The following is a 21,913-nucleotide window of genomic DNA, read 5'->3' as shown; positions in this document are numbered from 1 at the left end:
TAATGTTTCAGACATATGAACAGACAGGGAATAGCATAATATGGGCCATGTGCAGGCAGATGCCATTCGTTCAGAATGGCATCGTGGTTAGCACAGACATATCGTTCCACAAAAAATAAAGGGCCAGCTGTCTGGGATTTAGTCAAGGACCAAGCTTAAAAGTAGATGTATTAAAAACTGTTCATAGCATAACTTTTAAGACCATGAGCAAATTTACTAAAAATCTTAAGATGGAATAGATGGAGCGGGAAAGGTCTGGAAATGAGACTGGTTTTGGAGATCTTAGTAGATATTATGGCCTCTCAAGTTAAACAGAAAAAAAAATGTTTTTGGTAGTTCAACATTTAAATTGGCAGAGAATGGATTACGAAAGATTTAAACCAAGCAAGCGGCGTAAATATACATGGATTTGAGGCTGTCTAATTCACTTCCAAGATTATTGTTTGTGCCGAAACGTAGTACTGCAGATTAGATTTAATCAATAAATGAGAAATGTTGAAGCTTATTGTGGGAATGGAATAAATGTGACAAGAGCAACTAGCTGAAATGAAAGGTAACTGGACAAAATACTGACTGGTTAGCCTTGTTTCAGTATTACAACGTCTACATATTTCTGTCTACAATGTAAATTAGTGCATTTTCTTTAAACTGCACACCATCTAGCGGTTGTGTAGACTGTTTTCTATCCTGCAGTCATTTTTTTTTTGGAAGATGTGCTCAGCCATTGCTTTCTATTTTAGGCCACTTTTGCTTTGATTTTCAAAATGTACCAGAATCCATTCTCAAACTAGAATGACACCCACTCACTACCTTTTTAACTGAGTTTTAATATTTTGCGTTGTAGCTTCTGTTTCCTTGATCTTTCCTAATACTATTACCTCAACTAATTATCTTGTAAGAGAACAGCGAGTGAAATTTGTTTTTATTATCGTAGCCTAACTGAAGATGTTCCAATTTTTGTCTGCACCATGGGCTTCCCAACTATTCCGTGCCCTCTTCATGTTTTTGAACCACGTTATCGACTGATGATTCGCAGGTGTATGGAAACTGGCACCAAGCAATTTGGAATGTGTATTGGAAATGAGACTAAAGGGTAAGTGTGTGTGCATGCGTGCATCCACCTTATGTCTCCAAGAGCTAACTTAAAACTTTCATAGAAGTGTCAGCCTTGATTCAGTGCTATCCCTTTCACCGGAGTCTGCAGGGCATTTTGATTTTAAAGTCCATTTCACAGATGTGACTGTGTCTTTCAATTGAGTGCTGCATTCAGAGATGTGAGATCTTAGTGTCCGCTTGCTTGCTCAGGTAGACATGAAAATACTTAAAGGCACTGTTCAAAGTGCAATAGGGATTTCTTGAATCATCTTCATTTGAACATTCAACCAGTGTAATTTATCTTTATAATCTGCTGTTGAGACCTTTTGAGCATAAATTGGTTTCACTTCCATATATTATGACTGTGATCACCCTTCAGAAATACTTGAATAGTTTTTAAATGGCCTGATAATCTGAAAAGCATTATGAATAAGTTTTTTATTTTTCAATTTCTCAGTTTTACCATGATTGGCATATTTGGCCAAAGATGATGGTACCATCAGACTTTGTTTGTTTTTTATTTCTTTTCAACAATATGCTGTTGCAATCCCGGGGAGAAAACGATAAACCAAAATAACACAATGGGCGGCACGGTGGCTCAGCAGTTAGCACTGCTGCCTCACAGCACCAGGGTCCCAGGTTCGATTCCAGCCTGCGTGGGTTTCCTCTGGGTGCTCCGGTTTCCTCCCACAGTCAAAAGATGTGCCGGTCAGGTAAATTGCCCATCATGTTAGGTGCATTAGTTAGAGGGCAATAGGACTGGGTGGGTTACTCTTCGGAGGGTCGGTGTGGACTTGTTGGGCCGAAGGGCCTGTTTCTATACTGTAGGGAATCTAATCTAATTTTAACAAATATGGCAAACTTTTATGAACTGGCACTTATGGGGCTAGGAATATGCTGTAGAGGTCCACACGATCAATGTCAAATACGTGCGAAGTGATAGAAAAGTAATGTAGGGGGTAGACACACCACTGTTATACTTTATTTACACCAAAAATCACTTTTTCTGTTAAGGCAAAGCTGCATGATTAAAGCTTTACTGGCAGAAGGCCTTCTCACCTTGCACCCTCAAATGGTTACAGTATTATCATGATCTCTGAGTATTGGTATTGTGGGCATACAGTTTTTGCCGGTTTGTTTTCACCAGCATCCTTGACAATGTTTGTTGTAACATCAAATTCAAAATGATCAAGAAAATTTTTAATTGTTTTGTAACCTAACGTGAACCAGCACTGATGCATTGAATTATGACTTATTGAAAACCTGAATTAACAGGCAAATATTACTTCACTCTTTTTAGTCTTATAATTCAGTTAGGAAACACTGACATTGTATAAATAAATCTGAATGCCTTATACTAGCCGATAGACTTAAGCCACAAGACAACAAACACGTCAATATTTTTACTTTTAAAATATACAAAAGACTTTGAAATTGACAGGATTCACTTTATTGCTGTTATGCACAGTGATTTACTTCTTACTTGTCCTGATTTTTTTTTTAATTCGTAAGACCCATCAACCTATAGATCCATACATAAGGAAGCAACAATTCTCTGGAGAATCCTCCTGCACTTTCTCCCACTGATTTTTAAAACTAAAGAATCTTCCAGCTTTTGTTGCTCATGAGATGAAGCCCACCACCTTTTGCAATTGGAAATGAAGTTAGTGATTTACTCAGTTTACAGCTTGGGTTTGTCTAACAATTTATTTTGGCTAACATCTCGCAGAAATTTGTAAACCACATTAGGTCCAACAAGCAACTAAAAACTTGTACTAGCAAACATCCAGATTAATTGAAACTAAAGAGCCTTCCTAAACGCCTGACACCTTCATGAAAGTGTGGTCTGTTTTGGGCTGACCTTTCAGATAATTAACACTCACCTCTCATTTGCAATTTCCCCTGTCGTTAATCTCATCTTCTGTTCTATTGTTCTTTTTCTTTTATTCTGAGAACCTTCTGAACTGCTGTGTTTTTTTTTTGGTGACTACCAGAACATCTAACTTCCAGCATTTTAATTGTTTTTACTGCAATAATCTTCCCAGAACTAAACAGTTTGCCTCAAATATTTGCATACAATGAATATTTACAATATTTGTCAATAATACAAAGATGAGACTTGCATAAGCACTTCGTGCAGAATGTGGCACCCCTTGCTGTCCCAACATTCTACAGTTTTGCCTGTATGGTCCATTGAAGATCTCACTTGGCCATGCGATTGCTTTAATCCTTTCTTTTGGAAAAAAAGAAGAAAGCACTGCAGATGCTGGAAATGGGAAACTGAGAAATTGCTGAAAAAACTCAGCAGGTCTGGCAGCATCTGTGAAGAGAAAGCAGAATTAATGTTTCTGGTCCAGTGGCCCCCCCCAACCTGGAACATTTCTGATGTCAAACTTTTGTGTTCACCAGAATTTGTTTTCCATAACAGCTACACATCACCTGAATGAGATTCAGATGCATAACTTCCTTAGTTAGGTTTACAATAATCTCGATGGCACAGATTACCAAGAGTCATCACCGTCTGACCTCTTTTGATCAACTCCCATTGAACAGTTTAGTTGGATCTAGCAGAACTGCATGTTGTAAATTCTAGACATGACTGATTCCATGGAAATTGTTTGTTTTGAAAATTGAATTTTCTGAAGGGCAGTTCCCCTGCATCTGGAACCCCTCTGTTTTGAAGTCTGAGAATTTGGAAGTTACACTTAAGCTCAATAGTTACCTAGGGAAAATTAGAGGATTTAAAAATCTCACCTAACTGCTGGATAACTATTAATGATACCTTGATTCACCACTGACTTCCCCACCCCTCCCCACAACTGCATCTCCCAGCCAGACCTCTAAGTACCCCAAAGGCAGATCTCTTCTCTCCTCATCCCACCCCAAATTTGAGGGGAAAAAAGGGGCATACTGCCAGATAAGTACATCTCTGCTGGATTGATGGGTTTTTGGACAGATCCATGATAAGAAACCTATTGTATCCCTGTTTGAAATAAATCCTATCTAGTACATGATTCAGGTTATGGCTGTTTGCTCCATCTGAATGTTGAAATGATTTGCCTTTGGATCCAAAAATGTTTGATTCAGATTTGTTGGTTAAGACTTTGCAGTAATTATAGAGTAATCTTAATTTTATCTTAACTTTTATTCCCTCCTTAAGGTTTGCTGATTATGGCTGCATGCTCGAAATAAGGGATGTAAAGTTTTTTCCTGATGGTCGTTCTGTAGTTGATACAATTGGCAAGAGTCGATTTAAAGTTTTAAGCCATGGCCAGAGAGATGGTTATAATACTGCCAACATTGAATATCTTGAAGATAAAAAGGTAAATGTTTCCAGATTTATTTAGAACTTCTCCCCACTTGAGCTGTAGTGTACCACTTTCATCCCAGTTCATGAGAGAGTTCCATGATCTGTCCCAAATAATCTAAACTCCTTGAGACCATTCTTAAAGGGGTAAAGGTCTGAATTGGTGTCAGTCATTAAGAGATGGCACAGATGGATGCACAGTGTATTGTTAAGTAGGGACAGTTGGGTTCCAGCGTGGGTTTCTGTTAAAAACAATTGGCATAATCCAGCATAAAATGTTCTGGAACAAGTGTGATTGGGCAGTGTAATGTTTTGTGTTCCTTAATGTGGTTGAGGAGCAAGGTGGTGCAATTTTAATTAATGAAGGTGAAAATAGCTTTATCAGAAAGTGAGAATTATAAAAAGAACATAGGAACACGAGTATGCCATAAGCCTGTTTTGAATCGATCAAAAGGTTGATTTTTCAGTCTTCAAAATACTCAAGTAATAAAGAGCACAAGTTAATCTGCAGATACAGTAAGCAATTGGGAGGGAAAGCAGGTTTCTGGTTTACTCTGCATTCGTGTGTCTCTGAATATCCACATTAAAAAGTAGATGTGAAACGTTTTAAAGAAAACGTCTGCATTTATATTTTTACTACTGATGTGACTAACATCTTGTCTTCCCACATTGTATCCTATTGACCACACTGTTGCTCATTTGCCCAGGTTTATCTGTGTGGTCTCCTTTTGTCATCCTTACAGTTTACTGCAAAATTGTATAACTGACAGAGTCAACATCTTGTCTGCTCATGGTGCAGAAGTAGCTGCCTCAATCTCTCTCTTTCTCCCCCCCCCCCACCCACCCCCAAGGGAAAGAACAAGCTTTCTTCTTCCTTATCCATGGTAACTTTATAAGAGTGACATATATTACATAATTTTTATTGCCATTACTTGTATATTATTTTATTCTACACCAGGATGGAAAAAATATATAGAAATATTGCTTATGACTGTTCTGAATTCAGCATGACTATAGCCTTAGTGCTTGGTTATTGGAATTTAACGACAGTGCTGGGTTGCTTCATTGGGAGGAAATTGCAAGATATTCACACTGGTTCACAATGACCAGGACAAGTGTGCCAATAGTAGATAGACATAGTTTCCAAGTCACATGGAGGTGATAGCCATGTTATATGACAAACAGTGTAACTCCAAGATAGGCTGGAGTTAAGAGATAAGATAGTTCATTAGTATTTTTACCTGGATACAAGGCCACATATCATCTCTGCACAGGGCTAATTGATTCATAACATGTGGATGTCACTAGATAACTCATTGTTTATAAGCCTTGAACTGAGATATTTGCTATATCATTTCACTGAGCAGTTGAGAGTTTGCCATATTGGAATAGATCTGGCATCGGCCTGTATGTGAAACCAAGTCAGGACATCAGCTTTTCCATCCCTAAAGGATGTTTGTGAGTCAAATGGATTTTAATGGCAGGTGATGACCATTTCATTTGCCATCTGTTCTTGTTGAGATTTTGTTAATTGAATTTAAATTCCACCAGTGTCTTTGGGATTTAAACATGTCTCCAAAGCACTAACTGGGGAATTATTAGTTCAATGACATTACAACTACAGTAATGTCTCCCTTCAACTAAAATCACAATTTTTTGCGCTCTCACTCTCTCGCACTCTCTCCAGCGCCTCAATTCCTCTCTTACTACAGATTAAAGAGACAATCCCAATTCTCACCAAAGCCTGACTGTAGCTTTTCCAATGTGTGTCCCATAGCTCAAGTGGCAAATGCTTCATATTTCTTAAAAACCAAAACTGTAGAAATTGTGGATTACTGGAGACACTCTTGTTTTTGCTCAGTAAAGGTGCAGTTTGCTCCTTCTTAGGATGGAACACCAAGATTAAATTGCATGATATTTGAACAATTTCTCTAAATTGGGGATATGTTAATAAAATCTAATAGTTGCAGGCTTAATTTTGTTTAGATATTTGAAACTGTAGATATTAATTCAGTTGCACAAAGTTATTCTTATGGGGTTTTTTAAATTGTATTTTTCACAGGTGGAAGGAGCAGAGTATCATGAACTAATCTGTTTGTCTGACTCAGTGTATGACCAAGCTTTCACTTGGTTCAGTTCCCTCCAGGACAATATGAGAACTCAAATCCTGAATCATTTTGGACCAATGCCTGGAAAGGAGTCAATACCTCAGGTACATGCAATTGATTGCAAAAGTATTATGTTGTGCATTCTCTGAACGTGAATAATTTAGCAATATAATTGCTTTAGAACTAATCAGCTAATGTCAGTTGCTTGAGATGAACAAAACATGGGCTGGTGCATCTATAAGTGCACTATAGAGTAGTAGGATGCAAATGTTTTTCAAATTCTAAATACTGGTCTGGGTTTTGTACTCAGTAACAAAGAAAAGCACTCTCTGTGCACTTTGCTGACAGCTGCTGTTGTAGCTGTAGTCTTTTGATTTCTTCTGGTCAAAGCTGACCCTGAGAGAGTGTAATTTGGCAGTAGTAATATCATTTTGAATGCCAAGGGAAGGTGGTTAGGCTGTCTTATTAGAGACTGCCGTTGCTTGTCATATATCTGCCCATGCCTGAAAGTTATCAAGGCTTTGCTGCTAGTGGGCATGAGTTACTATATCTTTGGACTTAGCATTTCATCTAATCGCCGCCCACTTCCCTTTATTTATTTCTCAGCCTCCATCCCCCTCCCCAGTCCTGATGAGTACTGCCCGAAACATTAACTGTCCTGCTCCTCTGATGCTATTTGACCTGCTGTGCTTTTTCCAGCTCCACATTTTATCAACCCATTACTAAATCATCGGAAAAGTTGAAAATGAATCTGAAAACTGATTCAGTGAGCATCTCTGCTTCTGATTTCCGAATGAATGGAAGGGCATTGGAGTAATTGAAGATTAGACTCCAGCTGCAATGCCTTCTGGCTGTGATGTTTGGCCACCAACAACCACTCTCATTTTGATACCAGTTACTGGAAACAGTTTCCTCTGATTCCCAATCATTCTTAATTTACAGGGGTTTCTTGATGCCTCACTCAGTAAAACACTGCCATGGGCAATTGTATTGATCCTGCCTCTGGTCAATAGCAATAATTAAGATCTGGAACTGAGCAACTTGTTTTGGAATGTCTCTTTAATGGCATTGTCAAAGACCCCTTAATTACTGAGAGGCTGGGATGAAAATTAGACAAATTTTCAATTTGCCCTTTTTTTTTCATGGACAGAACATACCATTGCAGCTTTTCTTTTTAAAGCTCCTGGTGTTGTCCTGGAAAAGCTTGGCTAGAAGTAGGACCAATTCTGGATGTGACCATTGAAATGGAGGAATGAAATTGTTTGAAGACTAGCTTCTAAGATAGTAGGGACTTTGGGAGGAGGCTGAGGTGGATCATTCACTTGGCACTTCAAGTGAAAGATGGTTGCAAACACCTGAGTTTTTCCACCATTACAATTAGAAGTATTCATAGAGTTGCATCCTCCATTCACCAGTGGACCTGATAGGAATACTGAGTTTTCTGCTGAGATCATTTAGTTCTATTTGTATCAGGTGATTCCTCTGAAATAGTAGTTTGATTTTTGCCAATACAGCATTTACGTTTAGGTATACAATGTGCTGCTCCTGGCCAGTTTTTCTGTACTGCTCACTAATCAGGATTGGAGCAATCCAATGAGAAATATGCTGGACCATGATGTTATAAATTGTGCCAATAAATCATTAGCACAATAAATATGCTAATTAATTCATGTCCAATTTTGAATGGCTAGACTTGTTCTGAATCTAACCCTTTTAGGTATAGTGCTACACAGCACCATAAAAGTTGCTCTTGATATGAAGACGTAAATTAATTTTCCTGAAGATTTTTTGGATCACTTTTTTTTTTCTCCAATATTGCCACTTGTGACAGGTTGGTCATAGCGTCATAGAGATGTGCAGCATGGAAGCAGACCCTTCGGTCCAACCCATCCATAAGGACCAGATATCCCAACTCGATCTAGTCCCACCTGCCAGCACCCGGCCCATATCCCTCCAAACCCTTCCTATTCATATTCAAACCCATCCAAATGCCTTTTAAATTTGCAATTGTATCAGCCTCCACTACTACTTTTGGCAGCTCATTCCATACACATGCCAACCCCTGTGAAAAAGTTGCCCCTTAGGTCTCTCTTATATCTTTCCCCTCTCACCCTAAACCTATGCCCTCTAGTTCTGGACTCCAACCCCATTTATCTATTTATCCTATCCCCCCTCAACCTCCGATGCTCCAGGGAAAACAGCCCCAGCTTGTCCAGCCTCTCCTTTTTATAGCTCAAATCTTCCAAGCCTGGCAACATCCTTGTAAATCTTTTCTGAACCCTTTCAAGTTTCACAACACATTTTGTCTCACTAGGTTATTTTGGAGTACAGTGAACAGTTGACAACACTTTCTCTGTCTGGGGTTGTGTATAGGCCAAATCACTTGAGGAAGGCAAGTTTACTACTTAAAGGATGTCAGGGGATCAAATAGGATTTTGAGAATTTGGTAGTTTCCTGGACACTATTACTAATGCTGACTTTTTAATTAAATTTGAATTCCATAGCCACTTCACTGAAGTTTTAATGCTACTTTTCTTGAGCATAGACTGATTTGAATTCACCTAATCTAACGCTGTGCTTTCAAGGGACAGTGATGCCTGTCCAGACAAACATTACAAAGTTTTTTTTTTCAACCAGTCAGAGTGTTTATCTCCAGAATTTTTCAGTCTGAAATTTTAGAATTTAAATATCTGCAGGAACCAAAATAAAGATTTGAGGAAGATTTGATGGTAGTGATTACAGTAATCTGTGAAGGAATGAGACTTCTGATCCTTCAATATCTGCTAAAATTAAATTGCTACCTGTTAAATATTGACTTGCTACTGCATGTAGTAGCTCTGATTCTCCCTATGTATTTAATAAGGAGCTCTTGTATAGATATAGCAACTGCATAGTATTGCATTATGAACTGTCGTTCAACAAGGTACTGTTGGTGTTTTGTGATAGTGCTGCCCTGAAAGCAATTTCTCCGTGTGGATGCCAGAAACTTCTCCTGAATTTATTCCAAGATAATTCTTGCTAGTCCTGTGTATCTCAAGTTCTGATCTTTGTTATGATGGGGTAGGAGGAAGAAAGGAACAAAAAACTTAATCAGTTATCCTTTAGCAACCAACTGAATGAAGGAATCCAACCAAAATTAGACACGTTGGAGGGAAAAGAATCTCCTGATCATAAAGACTAAACGGAGTTTGGTTTTTGTCTCAGATTCTACCATGAAAATTTTGAAGGCCAGAAGAAGATATGAATGTCTGATTTTAATAACTTTTATGTACAATATTGCTTATTTTAACTATTGAAACCTACAGTTCATATTTAGAAACTGAGCCAAAGAGGTAATTGGTATGGAACATCTTTCTGTTCTTTAATGGCATCTTGTTTGAAACTGATGACATTTGAGTACAAAAACACTTGACTGTTTGTATTTTTTTTTTGTTGTTGCAGTCGAGTCAAAATGGTCCTGCCTGGTGCTGGTGGCTGTTAGCTGTATTACCTTTAGAAAGTCGTGCTCAGCTAGCTGTTCTTTCAATGACCTCACTCAAAGATCGCCTTATTGCCATTCGCCGTGTATTGGTATTTGTCACCCGACAACGGCTTCGATCACTGTGACTTTTGACTTGATGGGATTTAAAGCTGCATTCCAAATGTGTTTTTTTAAAAAAATTATAATGGTATCAGTATTATATTTTTGATTTAATCCATATGTGAAAACCATAAAGCCCAACTCAGCCAGGTATAATAATTGTTTGAATTGTGTAATTAAACTGGGTAGTGAGCCATTCCTTTTGACGCATTAAATCTACACTGAAACTATGTTGCTGGAAAAGCGCAGCAGGTCAGGCAGCATCCAAAGAGCAGGAGAATGAGCCTTCAGGGCTCATGCCCGAAACGTCGATTCTCCTCTTTGGATTAGATCTGCAGTCAAGATGTATCTGCAAGGGTCTAAGAGACCCTTGGAAGTGTTCTTCCATCAGAGTTGCAGTTGAAGACAAGAGATAATGTTTGGAAAGTAGTTTCTTCAAGTTTAGAGTCCTCTGAAATCCGTCCCTCCTAGTAAATACAAGTTTGCATAACACAACTGTCCAATAGTGAAAATTGGAGTAGCAGACCTGCAATATTTTAAAAATAAATCAGTGAAATTCTGAGTAAAGGCTGTGTTGTGGAAACGAATGAATGGGACAATTTTGTAGTGCTTGTAAAAAGTTTGGAGATTTGCAATTTGAGTCCCGTCCAATGTCTTAATCAGAATGTATAGTGTGCTGCACGCTGATTTGAATTCCTATCATTTTGTTCAAATATAATGCTGTTGATTGACTTCACTAATGTTATCTAACTTCCTGTTCCACTCTCAGGATTTGCTAAAGCTTGCTTTTTGGAATGGCAAGAAATTTCAGTATTAATGTTTGAGATTTATTTTATTGCATCACTGCAAGCTGTGGGGAAATGTGCTGCCTCTGATTTGGGAGAGTTTGATGTAAAATTACTGGTGCCACAAGTTGAAAACTTATTGTTCAGTGTGGTTTGAATTTTGCAGTCATTGGTGGATTAAGGGCATTCATGACTGTTGAAAAAAGATCTCTTTCGAGGCTAGCAATCTCCATCAAGCACTTTTTAAGTACCCTTTTCTTTGTATAGTTGATATTATTAGTGATTTTCAGAATGCATTAGCAAGTTATGCTATTCAAGCAGCCAGAGATGTTAAAGCATTCACAGGCAACCAAGAAATACAAAGTCCTAAAACCTAATTTAGTGTTTTTCTTTTAAATGTATTTGTTAATGATTTAGGACATTCTCCAGGTTGAAGTTGAACTATCATGAGCAAACTTCAAAGTTTTTTTAAAAAAAAATTTAGAAATTAATCATTTGGGCATGTACTATTTCACACATTTTAGGTTGAATCAGTTGTTCAGCAATTGCTATGCACGTTGGTTGTCACATTAATTATTACACCACCATTTAAAATCCAGTTGCATCTTATTCAAAATGGTTTAATAGGGTTTCTAATACAATGAGATCAGAAAAGGGAATGCTTTTGAAAAATCTCATCAGAACAATTGATTTTGCAGATTGATGAGGAAAGGAATGGGGGTGGGATAGGTACCAGCATGAACCACCTGTTTTTCTTCCCAACAGTTCCATCAAATAAATCCGACATTGATTGAAGTCACCTTTGCAAGCTCAATGCTATTGGTCAGTGCCTTTTCTCACCAGACCAGCAGAAGGTCTTGATTCTTCCTCATTGCCACCATTTTTTTTATTGCAGTAAAATTGATGTCAAGGATTTTAGTTTTATTTTCATCTGGGCTTGCTATTGTTCAATACCTGCTGAGATGGTTTTGGATGCATGAATATCAATTGGTTCTACTCTTGCATTCTGTCCCAACAAAGTTGTCTAACAAATCTGTTAATTGCTTTTCCACTATCAAGTTTATCTTTATTTGGTTGAATATATGAATATACCATTTTAGGGAATTTGATCACCCCACCTTCACTTTATTGTGTAACATCAAGACAACCTGTCTCAGATATTTTTCTTGCATTTGTAATTGTTGTATTGATAAATCTCTGGAATAAGTTTTTTTTTAAAAACCTTTTCATATATCTATGTTCCTTTTGAGTTTGTAAACAGAAAAAAATTGAAATTTTGACCTACTTATGGATATAGAAACAAGTGCAAATAGCTATTTCATTTGAAATTAACATTTAATTTCAAAGGACAAGGGTCTGTTTTTTTTTGTAGCATGTTATACCTGAGAAGCTATTTGATTTAAAAGTGCAATGTAGTTTCCACATTCTGTGCCATTATTGTATGCAAATATTTGGTTTTGAATCTCTGTATCTTTTCACCGTTTTATATTTTAAAATGATTCTCTAGCTCTTGCCCACTTTTGTTAGCTCTTATGAGTTAGTGATTCTTTACACTGCTTAACTGTAGCAAGAAAGAAATTGCTTCACCTGTTAATCTCTTTTTCCATTTCCTTCTAACCCTCCTGAGTTGTATTTCTTTGGCACCTACTGGTAATTTCTGATGGGGGGGGTGGGGTTCCCCACTTAATTCCCATTAATTTGAAAATACTTAATTTAGTATTTTTATATGGTGTAAAACACTGGCGATCATCTTGAGACGTTTTATTCTAATTTCCAGCAGCCTTTGTCAAACTTAACATTGTTTTTTTTTAAATCTAGTGTTACTGTGAATTGTTAAACATTGATCTTTTTATTTCATATGATTCTTCACTAGTTTGTAGTAGTATTGCTGAATTTATACAATTTCATTAGGCATTTTCATAATAGCGTTGCTTTAGAGCAGCAAGCTTCATGCATTGTTCCTAAAACTTTAAACCAAAATGAGCAAAAGATATATATTTGTTACAAGAAAATGGCTCTCAGTATATTTGTCCAGATAATGTCACTTGAGATTTTAAGTTGTATTCCTCTTTTGGTGTTCGTGCTGGTATATGTTCTGAATTAAATGGACAGATGCAGAATTTGTTTTGCACTGGTGAACAATTTAAATAACTTTCAAATGTGGCTGTATTATCATTACAACTGCCTGCAGAGCACTTTTATAAACGGCAGTAATATATGCAAAATATCTGGTTTAGCACACTGAAATATGGCATCCAAAAGAATTTACAATGGTCAGACGGAATCTGGCATTCAGTATTTTAGCAATGAAAATATGTCAATGCTAGGCCCAGACCAGTTTACATTAAGATAATAGTTGCACATATACTTCAACATTGAACTTGAACTGGAAACGGATTTGTTTTTTATCATCAACAATCTGCCTGACATTTCTCATTAGTTTATTTGTATGTAACTAGGGGCCTTTTTAATCTAAGATCCTTTTATTTACTTTTTAGAATCTTTACACTGTGAGACATGCTGTTATAAAATGTTTTGATTCAATGTCTTTTCTGTTTCAGAAATGGATAAAGCAATATGCTGCAATCTAGTGTCTGTGTGTATATATGTATGTATTATATAAAAGTACAAAATATATTTATTTGGATTAAAAAAACTTTCTGAAATGATTTTTTTTTTGTCTTTGCATGTATTAGTTGCCATTTCACTCATGACATCTAGCAATAAAATAGCCTTTTGTTTGTGGTGGTGGGGAGTGTTTATGGTGGTGGAATTGTTTAGATAGGAACACCCAAGTAGGAAGTAAATGACGACAGATTGGTGGAGTTGTGGATAGAGGAAGGTTATCAAAAGATACAGCAGGATATAGATCAGTTTGAAGGTTGGGTGGAGAAATGGCATATGGATTTTATTCGGGATGTGTGAGGTGATGCATTTGACCTCCCAAAATGCAAGAGGAAAGTATACAGTAAATGACAGAACCCTTATGAGCTTTGATACACAGGGATCATGGGATGGGAGCGCAAGTGGTTATAGTGGTAAAGGTGTATGTTCATCATTCAGGGCATTGAGTTAAAATTAAAAGTTGCAATTGTATAAACCTTCAGGCAACATTTGAAGTATGTGCAGTTCTGGTCACCACACGATATAGGAAGGAAGTGGAGGTTTTAGAGAGGAGTCAAACAAAGAATATATTTTCGAGGCTGTTAGGGGCCTAGATTGCATCTACAAGGGAGGTGGTAGAAATAATATATTAACAAAGTTAAAGAGGCATTTAGACAGAAATATGCAGGGAACACCGACCATGTGCAGGCAGATGGGACTAGTTTAGATGGCTCATGGTGGGTCGAAGGATCTGTTTCTGTGCTGTTATTCTACCATCTAATTGAGATGAGGAGGCTAAAATATAGTGAGAAATTGGTAGAGATGCAAATAGTTTGGCTCATTTTCTTGCCTTTCAGAGACCATACAGGGACATTGTTAAAGTTAACTATGTAAAATTATAGAGAACAAATGGTTTATATCCAAATGCCTTGAGGAAATAGATAGTTTTCAGAAATGTTTTATTTTGTGAAAGAGTGTGAGCAGTTTAGACTTAGACTTGGGCGTTCACAAGAATGAGTAGATCTAACTGAGGTATACAGGATGTGAATAGGAATTGACAATGTTAAAAGGATATTTTGTGGGGAAACCAAGAACAAGAGGTCATAGTTTTAGGGTAAGGGATAGGAGATTTAAAACGGAGGAGGAAAAATTCCTGATTCAACTATGGAATCTATGGAATTCCTGATTCCAGAGTGTGATGGATGCTGGGACTTTAAGTAAATTTTAAGGAAGAGAAGTTTTTTGTTTTAAGAATGGAATGAAGGGTTATGGGGAATGGGTAGGAAAAATGCAGTTGAAGCAGAGGTGAGAGCGGTCATGTATGTACCAAATAGCAGAACAGGCTCAAGGGCTTGAATTTCCCACTTGTGCTCCTAGTTTTGTTCTCTCCGTTCGAAGGTCATTCAGTCTGAAATGACTGTGCTCACGGGTTGTGTTGAGGCTGGATGTTATCTGCCCCATGTCAAAAACACACCCAACAAGGGAAAGAGACCAGATCACCAACTTTCTATTCACCCCGATGCTATTCCCTTGAAACAAAGAATATAAAACAAAGAAATGCAGATGCTGGAAATCTGAAATAACAAAAACTAATTGCTGGAGAAACTGGTCTACTCAAGACCATTTACTGGATTCTCCATGTTAACTCTTTCTCTCCACAGACACTGCCAGACGTGGTGAGTTTCTCCAGCAATCAAGGTTTTGTTCCGCAGCTCGCAAGTTGGGCAGGTATTGAATTGTGCAGTCGAGTGTGGTACTGGAAAAGCACAGCAGCTCAGGCAGCATCTGAGGAGCAGGAGAATCGATGTTTCAGGCATAAGCCATTCAGGACTTCTGCAGCCAATGTACCCTATCACAGTCAACATGCCAATTGACTCTAATGTGTTCTCCATGCCATAACATGGTTGGTGTGAGCAGGCCGTTTCTTCTAAATGGTCGGAGGGCAGGATTTCTTCACTTGCATGCATAAGCAAGGAGGTTTGAAAGGGATTCTTAAGATGAGGTATCACTGTCAAGGTGTGCATTTGTTGTCTCTCTCTTTGTCCTTGAACTAAGATTTGTTTAGCCATTTTGGAAGGCAATTAAGTATTTCCACATTTGATTAGACTTAGTGTGGAAACAGGCCCTTCGGCCCAACAAGTCCACACCGACCCGCCGAAGCGCAACCCACCCATACCCCTACATTTACCCCTTACCTAACACTACGGGCAATTTAGCATGGCCAATTCACCTGACCCGCACATCTTTGGACTGTGGGAGGAAACCGGAGCACCCGGAGGAAACCCACGCAGACACGGGGAGAACGTGCAAACTCCACACAGTCAGTCGCCTGAGTTGGGAATTGAACCCGGGTCTACAGGCGCTGTGAGGTAGCAGTGCTAACCACTGTGCCACCGTGCCGACCACATTGTTGTGTGGTCTGCAGTCATCATATACTAGATGAAATAAAAATGGCAAATTTCCTTTTGTGGTCCAGACCAGATCCCCTCAATTTATTTTAAGGTAGCCTAGACCCATTTTTTTTTGTATTTTTAAAGATAGATGTGAAGTGCTGTGTTCCAGGTGTTTGATGACTTGTCAAATTACTCAATGTTAAGCAAAGCACAATTGATTTGAATGCTAGTTAAAATACAATGAAATTTAGAGTAACAATTATTGGAAAACTTAACTGAATAATAGATGCAGTACTGAACTGTTCCATTTGTGATGTCACTATTACAAGGTAATTTTGTCTTTGGGTTTTTTTTAAACAGCAGTCATAAACAGAGGTGCTGAAATGTCTGGAAAGACCAGACTTTAATAATGGCCTGCAAGTGGCCAGTTTTCCTAGTTCAGGGCTTTTTTTTCCTAGTTTGGTTTAGTTGTAGACCGGTGAGACTGTTGTCGGTGGTGGGTAAGTTGTTGGAGGGAATCCTGAGGGACAGGATGTATATATCCTTGGAAAGGCAAGGACTGATTAGGGATAGTCAACATGGCTTTGTGCATGGGAAATCATGTCTCACAAACTTGATTTGAGGTTTTGAAGAAGTAATAAAGAAGATTGAGGGCAGAGCGATGGACGTAATCTATATGGACTTCAGTAAGGTGTTTAACAAGGTTCCCCATGGAAGACTGATTAGCAAGGTTAGATCTCATGGAATACAGGGAGAACTATCCATTTGGATGCACAACTGGCTCAAAGTTAGAGGCGGAGGGTGGTGGTGGAGAATTGTTTTTCGGGCTGGAGGCCTGGAGTGCCACAAGGATCGGTGCTGGGTCCTCTACTTTTTATCATTTTATATAAATTATTTGGATATGAGCATAAGAGGTATAGTTAGTAAGTTTGCAGATGACACCAAAATTGGAGGTGTAGTGGACAGTGAAGAAGGTTACCACAGATTACAATGGGATCTTGATCAGATGGGCCAATGGGCTGAGAAGTGGCAAATGGAGTTTAATTTAGATAAATGCGAGGTGCTGCATTTTGGGAAAGCAAATCTTAGTGGGATTTATTCACTTAATGGTAAGTTCGTAGGGAGTGTTGCTGAACAAAGAGACCTTGGAGTGCAGGTTCATGGCTCCTAGAAAGTGGAGTCGCAGGTAGATAGGATAGTGAAGGAGGTGTTTGGTATGCTTTCCTTTATTGCTCAGGGTATTGAATACAGGAGTTGGGAGATTGTGTTGCGGCTGTACAGGACATTGGTGAGGCCACCTTTTGGAATATCGTGTGCAGTTCTGGTCTCCTTCCTATCAGAAAGATGTTGTGAAACTTGAAAGGGTTAAGAAAATATTTACAGGATGTTGGCAGGGTTGGATGATTTGAGCTATAGGGAAAGGTTGAATAGACTAGGGCTGTTTTCCCTGGAGCGTCGGTGGCTGAGGGGTGACCTTAGAGGTTTATAAAATCATGAGGGGCATGGATAGGATAAATAGATAAAGTCTCTTCCCTGGGGTGGGGGCATCTAGAACTAGAGGGCAGAGGAAGTGGTGGAGGCTAGTATGGTTGTAACATTTAAAAGGCATCCGGATGGGTATATGATCAGGAAGTGTTTGGAGGGATATAGGCCAAGTGCTGGCAGGTGGGACTAGATTAGGTTGGGATATCTGGTTGGCATGAATGAGTTGAACCAAAGGGTCTTCTGTGCTGTACATCTCTGACTATAACACAGAAGCTGCTAGAGTGCAAGATGGTTTCATGCTTCAGCAGCTGATTCTTAACTGGATTCTCTGTCTGAAATCTCTCCAGCCTGTATTTGAATTTACCAAGGGGTGTGTTTATGGGATGTTACAGGAATTTTTAAGGAGAAAGTGAGGTTTCAGATGCTGGAGATCAGAGCTGAAAGTGTTGCTGGAAAAGCGCAGCAGGTCAGGCAGCATCCAAGGAACAGGAGATTCAACGGGCATAAACCCTTCTTCAGGAATGATTCCTGAAGAAGGGCTTATGCCTGAAACGTCGAATCTCCTGTTCCTTGGATGCTGCCTGACCTGCGCTTTTCCAGCAACACATTTTTAGCTCTGTTACAGGAATTTGAAAAGCTCCTTAGTTAATACGTTGTATCAAGTCAGTTGTTTTCCAATAGTATTACTGATGGGTTTATTTGGATGATGGTGTTGCAGGTAGTGCATGAAATGTCTGGAAAGACCCTAGTTTAACAATGGCATGCAAGTGGCCAGTTTTCCCAGTTCAGGGGTTTTTTTTCCCAGTTTGGTTCAACTCCTCCATGCCAACCAGATATCCCAACCTAATCTAGTCCTACCTGCCAGCACCTGGCCTATATCCCTCAACACTTCCTGTTCATATACTCATCCAGATGCCTTTTAAATGCTGCAACCATACTAGCCTCCACCACTTCCTCTGGCAGCTCATTCCATACACATACCCTGCATGAAAAAGTTATCCCTTAGATCTCTTTTACGTCTTTTCCCCCTCTTGCCCTAAACCTATACCCTCTAGTTCTGGACGCCCCCACCCCAGGGAAGAGACTTTGTCTATTTATCCTATCCTCATGATGTCCTATTTATAGGGGTTTGTAAAATCATGAGGGGCATGAAAAGCAAGCTAAAATGCAAAAACATCTTTACTGGGCTAGGATGCATAAGGATGAATTTTACCAGACACTTCATACATGTCAGGTAATTGGAAAACTGCATTCCTATATTTGAGGAACATTTTACAAGAGTCTTAATTGATTGTGTAGGACCCCTATCTGAAACAAAGTGGGAATTGGTATTTGTTAACAATAATAGATATGTCCACTAGATTTCCATTTTATAATATCACAACTAAAAGGATTATAGAAGAGTTTCTCCAATTTTTTCACTAGATACAGACAACCCACAGAGATAGTCAGATCAAGGTTCAAATCTTACATCAAATTTTTTCAAGGAAGCTATGAATAAAATAATTCAAATCCACTGCATATTATCTAGGATTATCCAGACGACTAGCATAAAGCTGTTTGTACTTTTTGCCATTTAAAGATGCACCAACTGAATCAACCTAATTCACTTGAATTAGGTTTTGCGTGTGAAGTGAGAGGACCATTAATTAATTTCAATGAGAAGTGAGTCAGAATTTAGAGACCCCTGCATTGCTTGGACTGTCAAATTTTAGGGAACGGTTAAATAGAGCGGGGGAGTTGGCTGGACAGCATGTTAAAAATCATAGTATATGATGAAACAGGAAGCAGACAAGAAATCAATGTGCAATTTTGCTAACAGTGTTAATGTTATTTCCAGTGATAAATGGACCTCATCCAGTCGAAAGGAGATTGAGTGAGGTGAACTATTTGATGAGGACTCCAGATAGAGAAAAATATTTGTCATGTAAAAATGTTCAAAAGGTATTTTGATAGGGAAGGGATGCAAAAGGAGAATATGTCACTGGTTAGAGGATTCTGAATTGGACATTTGTGAAATTAAGTTGAACAATGAGGAAGTTGTCAAAAAATGGGATAAGTTGTTATCTTCCAGACAAAAATCAAAATGGCCTGAAAGAATTGATGCTTTTGTATGGGGAGAAATATGGAAATAAACTGAGAATACTAACCTAATTGTGCTTGCTGTTCCAATTAAGCAACATCCTTTTAGACTTAACCCTCAAGTTGGCACAGGCCCAAAATGAGATCGAATGCATGTACCAAGACAATATAATTGAAGCGAATTGCAGTGACTGGAGTTCACCCATAGTAGTGGTGCCAAAACTAGCATGCTAAGAAAATTAGCATTAAGGCGCTTTATCTAAATGCTCAAGTATTTGTAACAAAGCAGATGAATTCAGGGCACAAATCATCATGAATGATTATGAGGTGGCAGGCATCAGAGATGTATTTGCAGGGGATTCAGGACTGGTAGTTAACATTCAAGGATTTACAACTTATCAAGGAGACAGGCAGAGGGGGCGAGATTGCCTTTTTAGTTAAGAATGAGATTAAATCTATAGTACTGGGTCAGATGATGTGGAGTTGAGGAAATACAAGGGCAAAATAAATCCATAATGGGAGTTATGTACAGTCCTTCCAGCAGTGGTCAGGACCAGGGATGCAAGATGTACCAGGAAATAGATAGGGCCTGTCAGAAAGGCAAGGTCACTGTGTTCATGAGGGGCTTCAATATGCAGGTGGACTTGGTGAATAGTGGATCCAAAGAAAGGGAATTCATGGATACTTACAGGATGGCTTTTTGGAACAGCTTGTGATGGAGTCCACAGTGGAGCAGGCTGTTCTGAACTTAGTTCTATGTAATGAGCCAGACTTTAAAAAGATCTTAAAGTAAGGGAACACTTCGGAGTCAGTGATCATAATATGATCGAGTTCAGTTTGAAAGAGAAGGCAAAATTGGATGTAGAGGTGTTATAGTTAAATAAAGATAATTACAGGGATATGAGAGAGGGACTGATGAAAACAGACTGGAAGCAGAGCCTTGTGGGGAAGACAGTAGAGCAACAATGGCAGGAATTTCTGGGTGTAATTGAGGACAAAGTACAGAGGTTCATCCCAAAGAAAAGAAAGATTATCCAGGGAGGGGTTAGACAGGCTGACAAAGGAAGTCAGGAAATGCATCAAAGAAAAAGAGAGCGCCTATAAAGTGGTTGAGAGCACTGGGAAATCAGAAGATTGGGAAGACTACAAAAACAACAGAGGATAACAAAGAAAGAAATAAGAAAGGAGAGCATCAAATATGAAGGTTAGCTAGCCAGTAATATTAGAAATAATAGTAAAAGTTTCTTTCAATACATAAGAAACAAACAAGTGGCAAAAGTAGAAAATGGGCTGTTCCAAACTGATGCTGGAAGGTTAGTGCTGGGAGATAAGGAAATAGCTGAAGAAGTTGAGTATTTTGTGTCAGTCTTCACAGTGGAAGATATGAGTAATATCCCAACAATTATGGAGGCAGGGAGCAGAGTTGATTATGGTAGCCATTACAAAAGAGAAAGTGCTAGAAAAGTCTAAAAATCGATAAATCTCCTGGCCCCTAGAGTTCTGACAGAGATGGCTGAGAAAATAGCAGAGGCACTGACTGTGATCTTTCCCTGACTCCATTGATTTTTGAAAGTCCCAGATGATTGGAAAATTGCTGTTATAACCCTCTTGTACTAGAAAAGATCAAGACAAAAGATGGAAAATTAAAGGCTGATTAGCCTAATGTCAGTTGTAGGTAAAATTCTAGAATCCATCGTTAAGGATGAAATTTCTCAATTCTTGGAAGTGCAATGTTGGATAAGAACAAGTCAGCATGGATTTTGTAAGGGGACGTCATGCCTGACAAACCTGTTCGAATTCTTTGAAGAGGTAACAAGTAGGTTAGACCAAGGAAACTCAGTAGATGTCATCTATCTAGAAGGCCTTTGATAAGGTGCCTCACAAGAAGCTGCTGAGTAAGGTGAGGGCCCATGGTGTGGGAGGTGAGCTACTGTCGTGGATTGCATATTGGCTATCTGATAGAAGGCAGAGAGTTGGTTCTTTTTCGGAATGGCAGCTCTACCATATTATGATCACCGACTTCGAAGTGTTCCCTTACTTTAAGATCTTTTTAAAGTCTGGCTCATTACATAGAACTAAGTTCAGAACAGCCTTTGGATCCTGTGACAAGTGATGTCTCGCAGGGTTCAGTGTTGGGGCTGCAGCTGTTCACTTTATACATTAATGATCTGGATGAAGGGACTGGGGGCATTCTGGCAAAGTTCACCAATGATACGAAGTTAGATGGACACAGCAGGTAGTACTGAGGAGGTGGGGAGGCTGCAGAAAGATTTCGATAGTTTAGGAGAGTGGTCCAGCAAATGGCTGATGAAATTCAACGTGAGCAAGTGTGAGGTCTTGCACTTTGGAAAAAAGAATACAGGCATGGACTATTTTTTTAAACGATGAGAAAATTCATAAAGCCAAAGTACAAAAGGATCTGGGAGTGCTAGTCCAGGATTCTCTAAAGGTTGACTTGCAGGTTAAATCCATGA

General features: G+C 38.7%; 1 protein-coding gene across 1 annotated transcript in view; it reads left to right on the top strand.

The window, feature by feature from the left end:
- Positions 1 to 13,425, top strand: part of LOC132816430 (LON peptidase N-terminal domain and RING finger protein 2-like) — a 39,086-nt gene extending 25,661 nt beyond the window's left edge. Inside the window, exons 9-12 of the mRNA XM_060826006.1 lie at positions 935 to 1,093; positions 4,256 to 4,418; positions 6,465 to 6,614; positions 9,952 to 13,425. Coding sequence (XP_060681989.1) covers positions 935 to 1,093; positions 4,256 to 4,418; positions 6,465 to 6,614; positions 9,952 to 10,116 — 637 coding nt within the window. The 3' untranslated portion in view covers positions 10,117 to 13,425. The remainder of the gene's footprint in view (positions 1 to 934; positions 1,094 to 4,255; positions 4,419 to 6,464; positions 6,615 to 9,951) is intronic.
- The last annotated feature ends 8,488 nt before the right edge of the window (positions 13,426 to 21,913 follow it).

This window comes from Hemiscyllium ocellatum, chromosome 6 (assembly GCF_020745735.1).
Source record: "Hemiscyllium ocellatum isolate sHemOce1 chromosome 6, sHemOce1.pat.X.cur, whole genome shotgun sequence".
In the NCBI taxonomy this organism is placed as follows: domain Eukaryota; kingdom Metazoa; phylum Chordata; class Chondrichthyes; order Orectolobiformes; family Hemiscylliidae; genus Hemiscyllium; species Hemiscyllium ocellatum.
The sequence above is the reverse complement of the archived record's forward strand: the minus strand, read 5'-3'. Positions and strand labels throughout refer to the sequence as shown.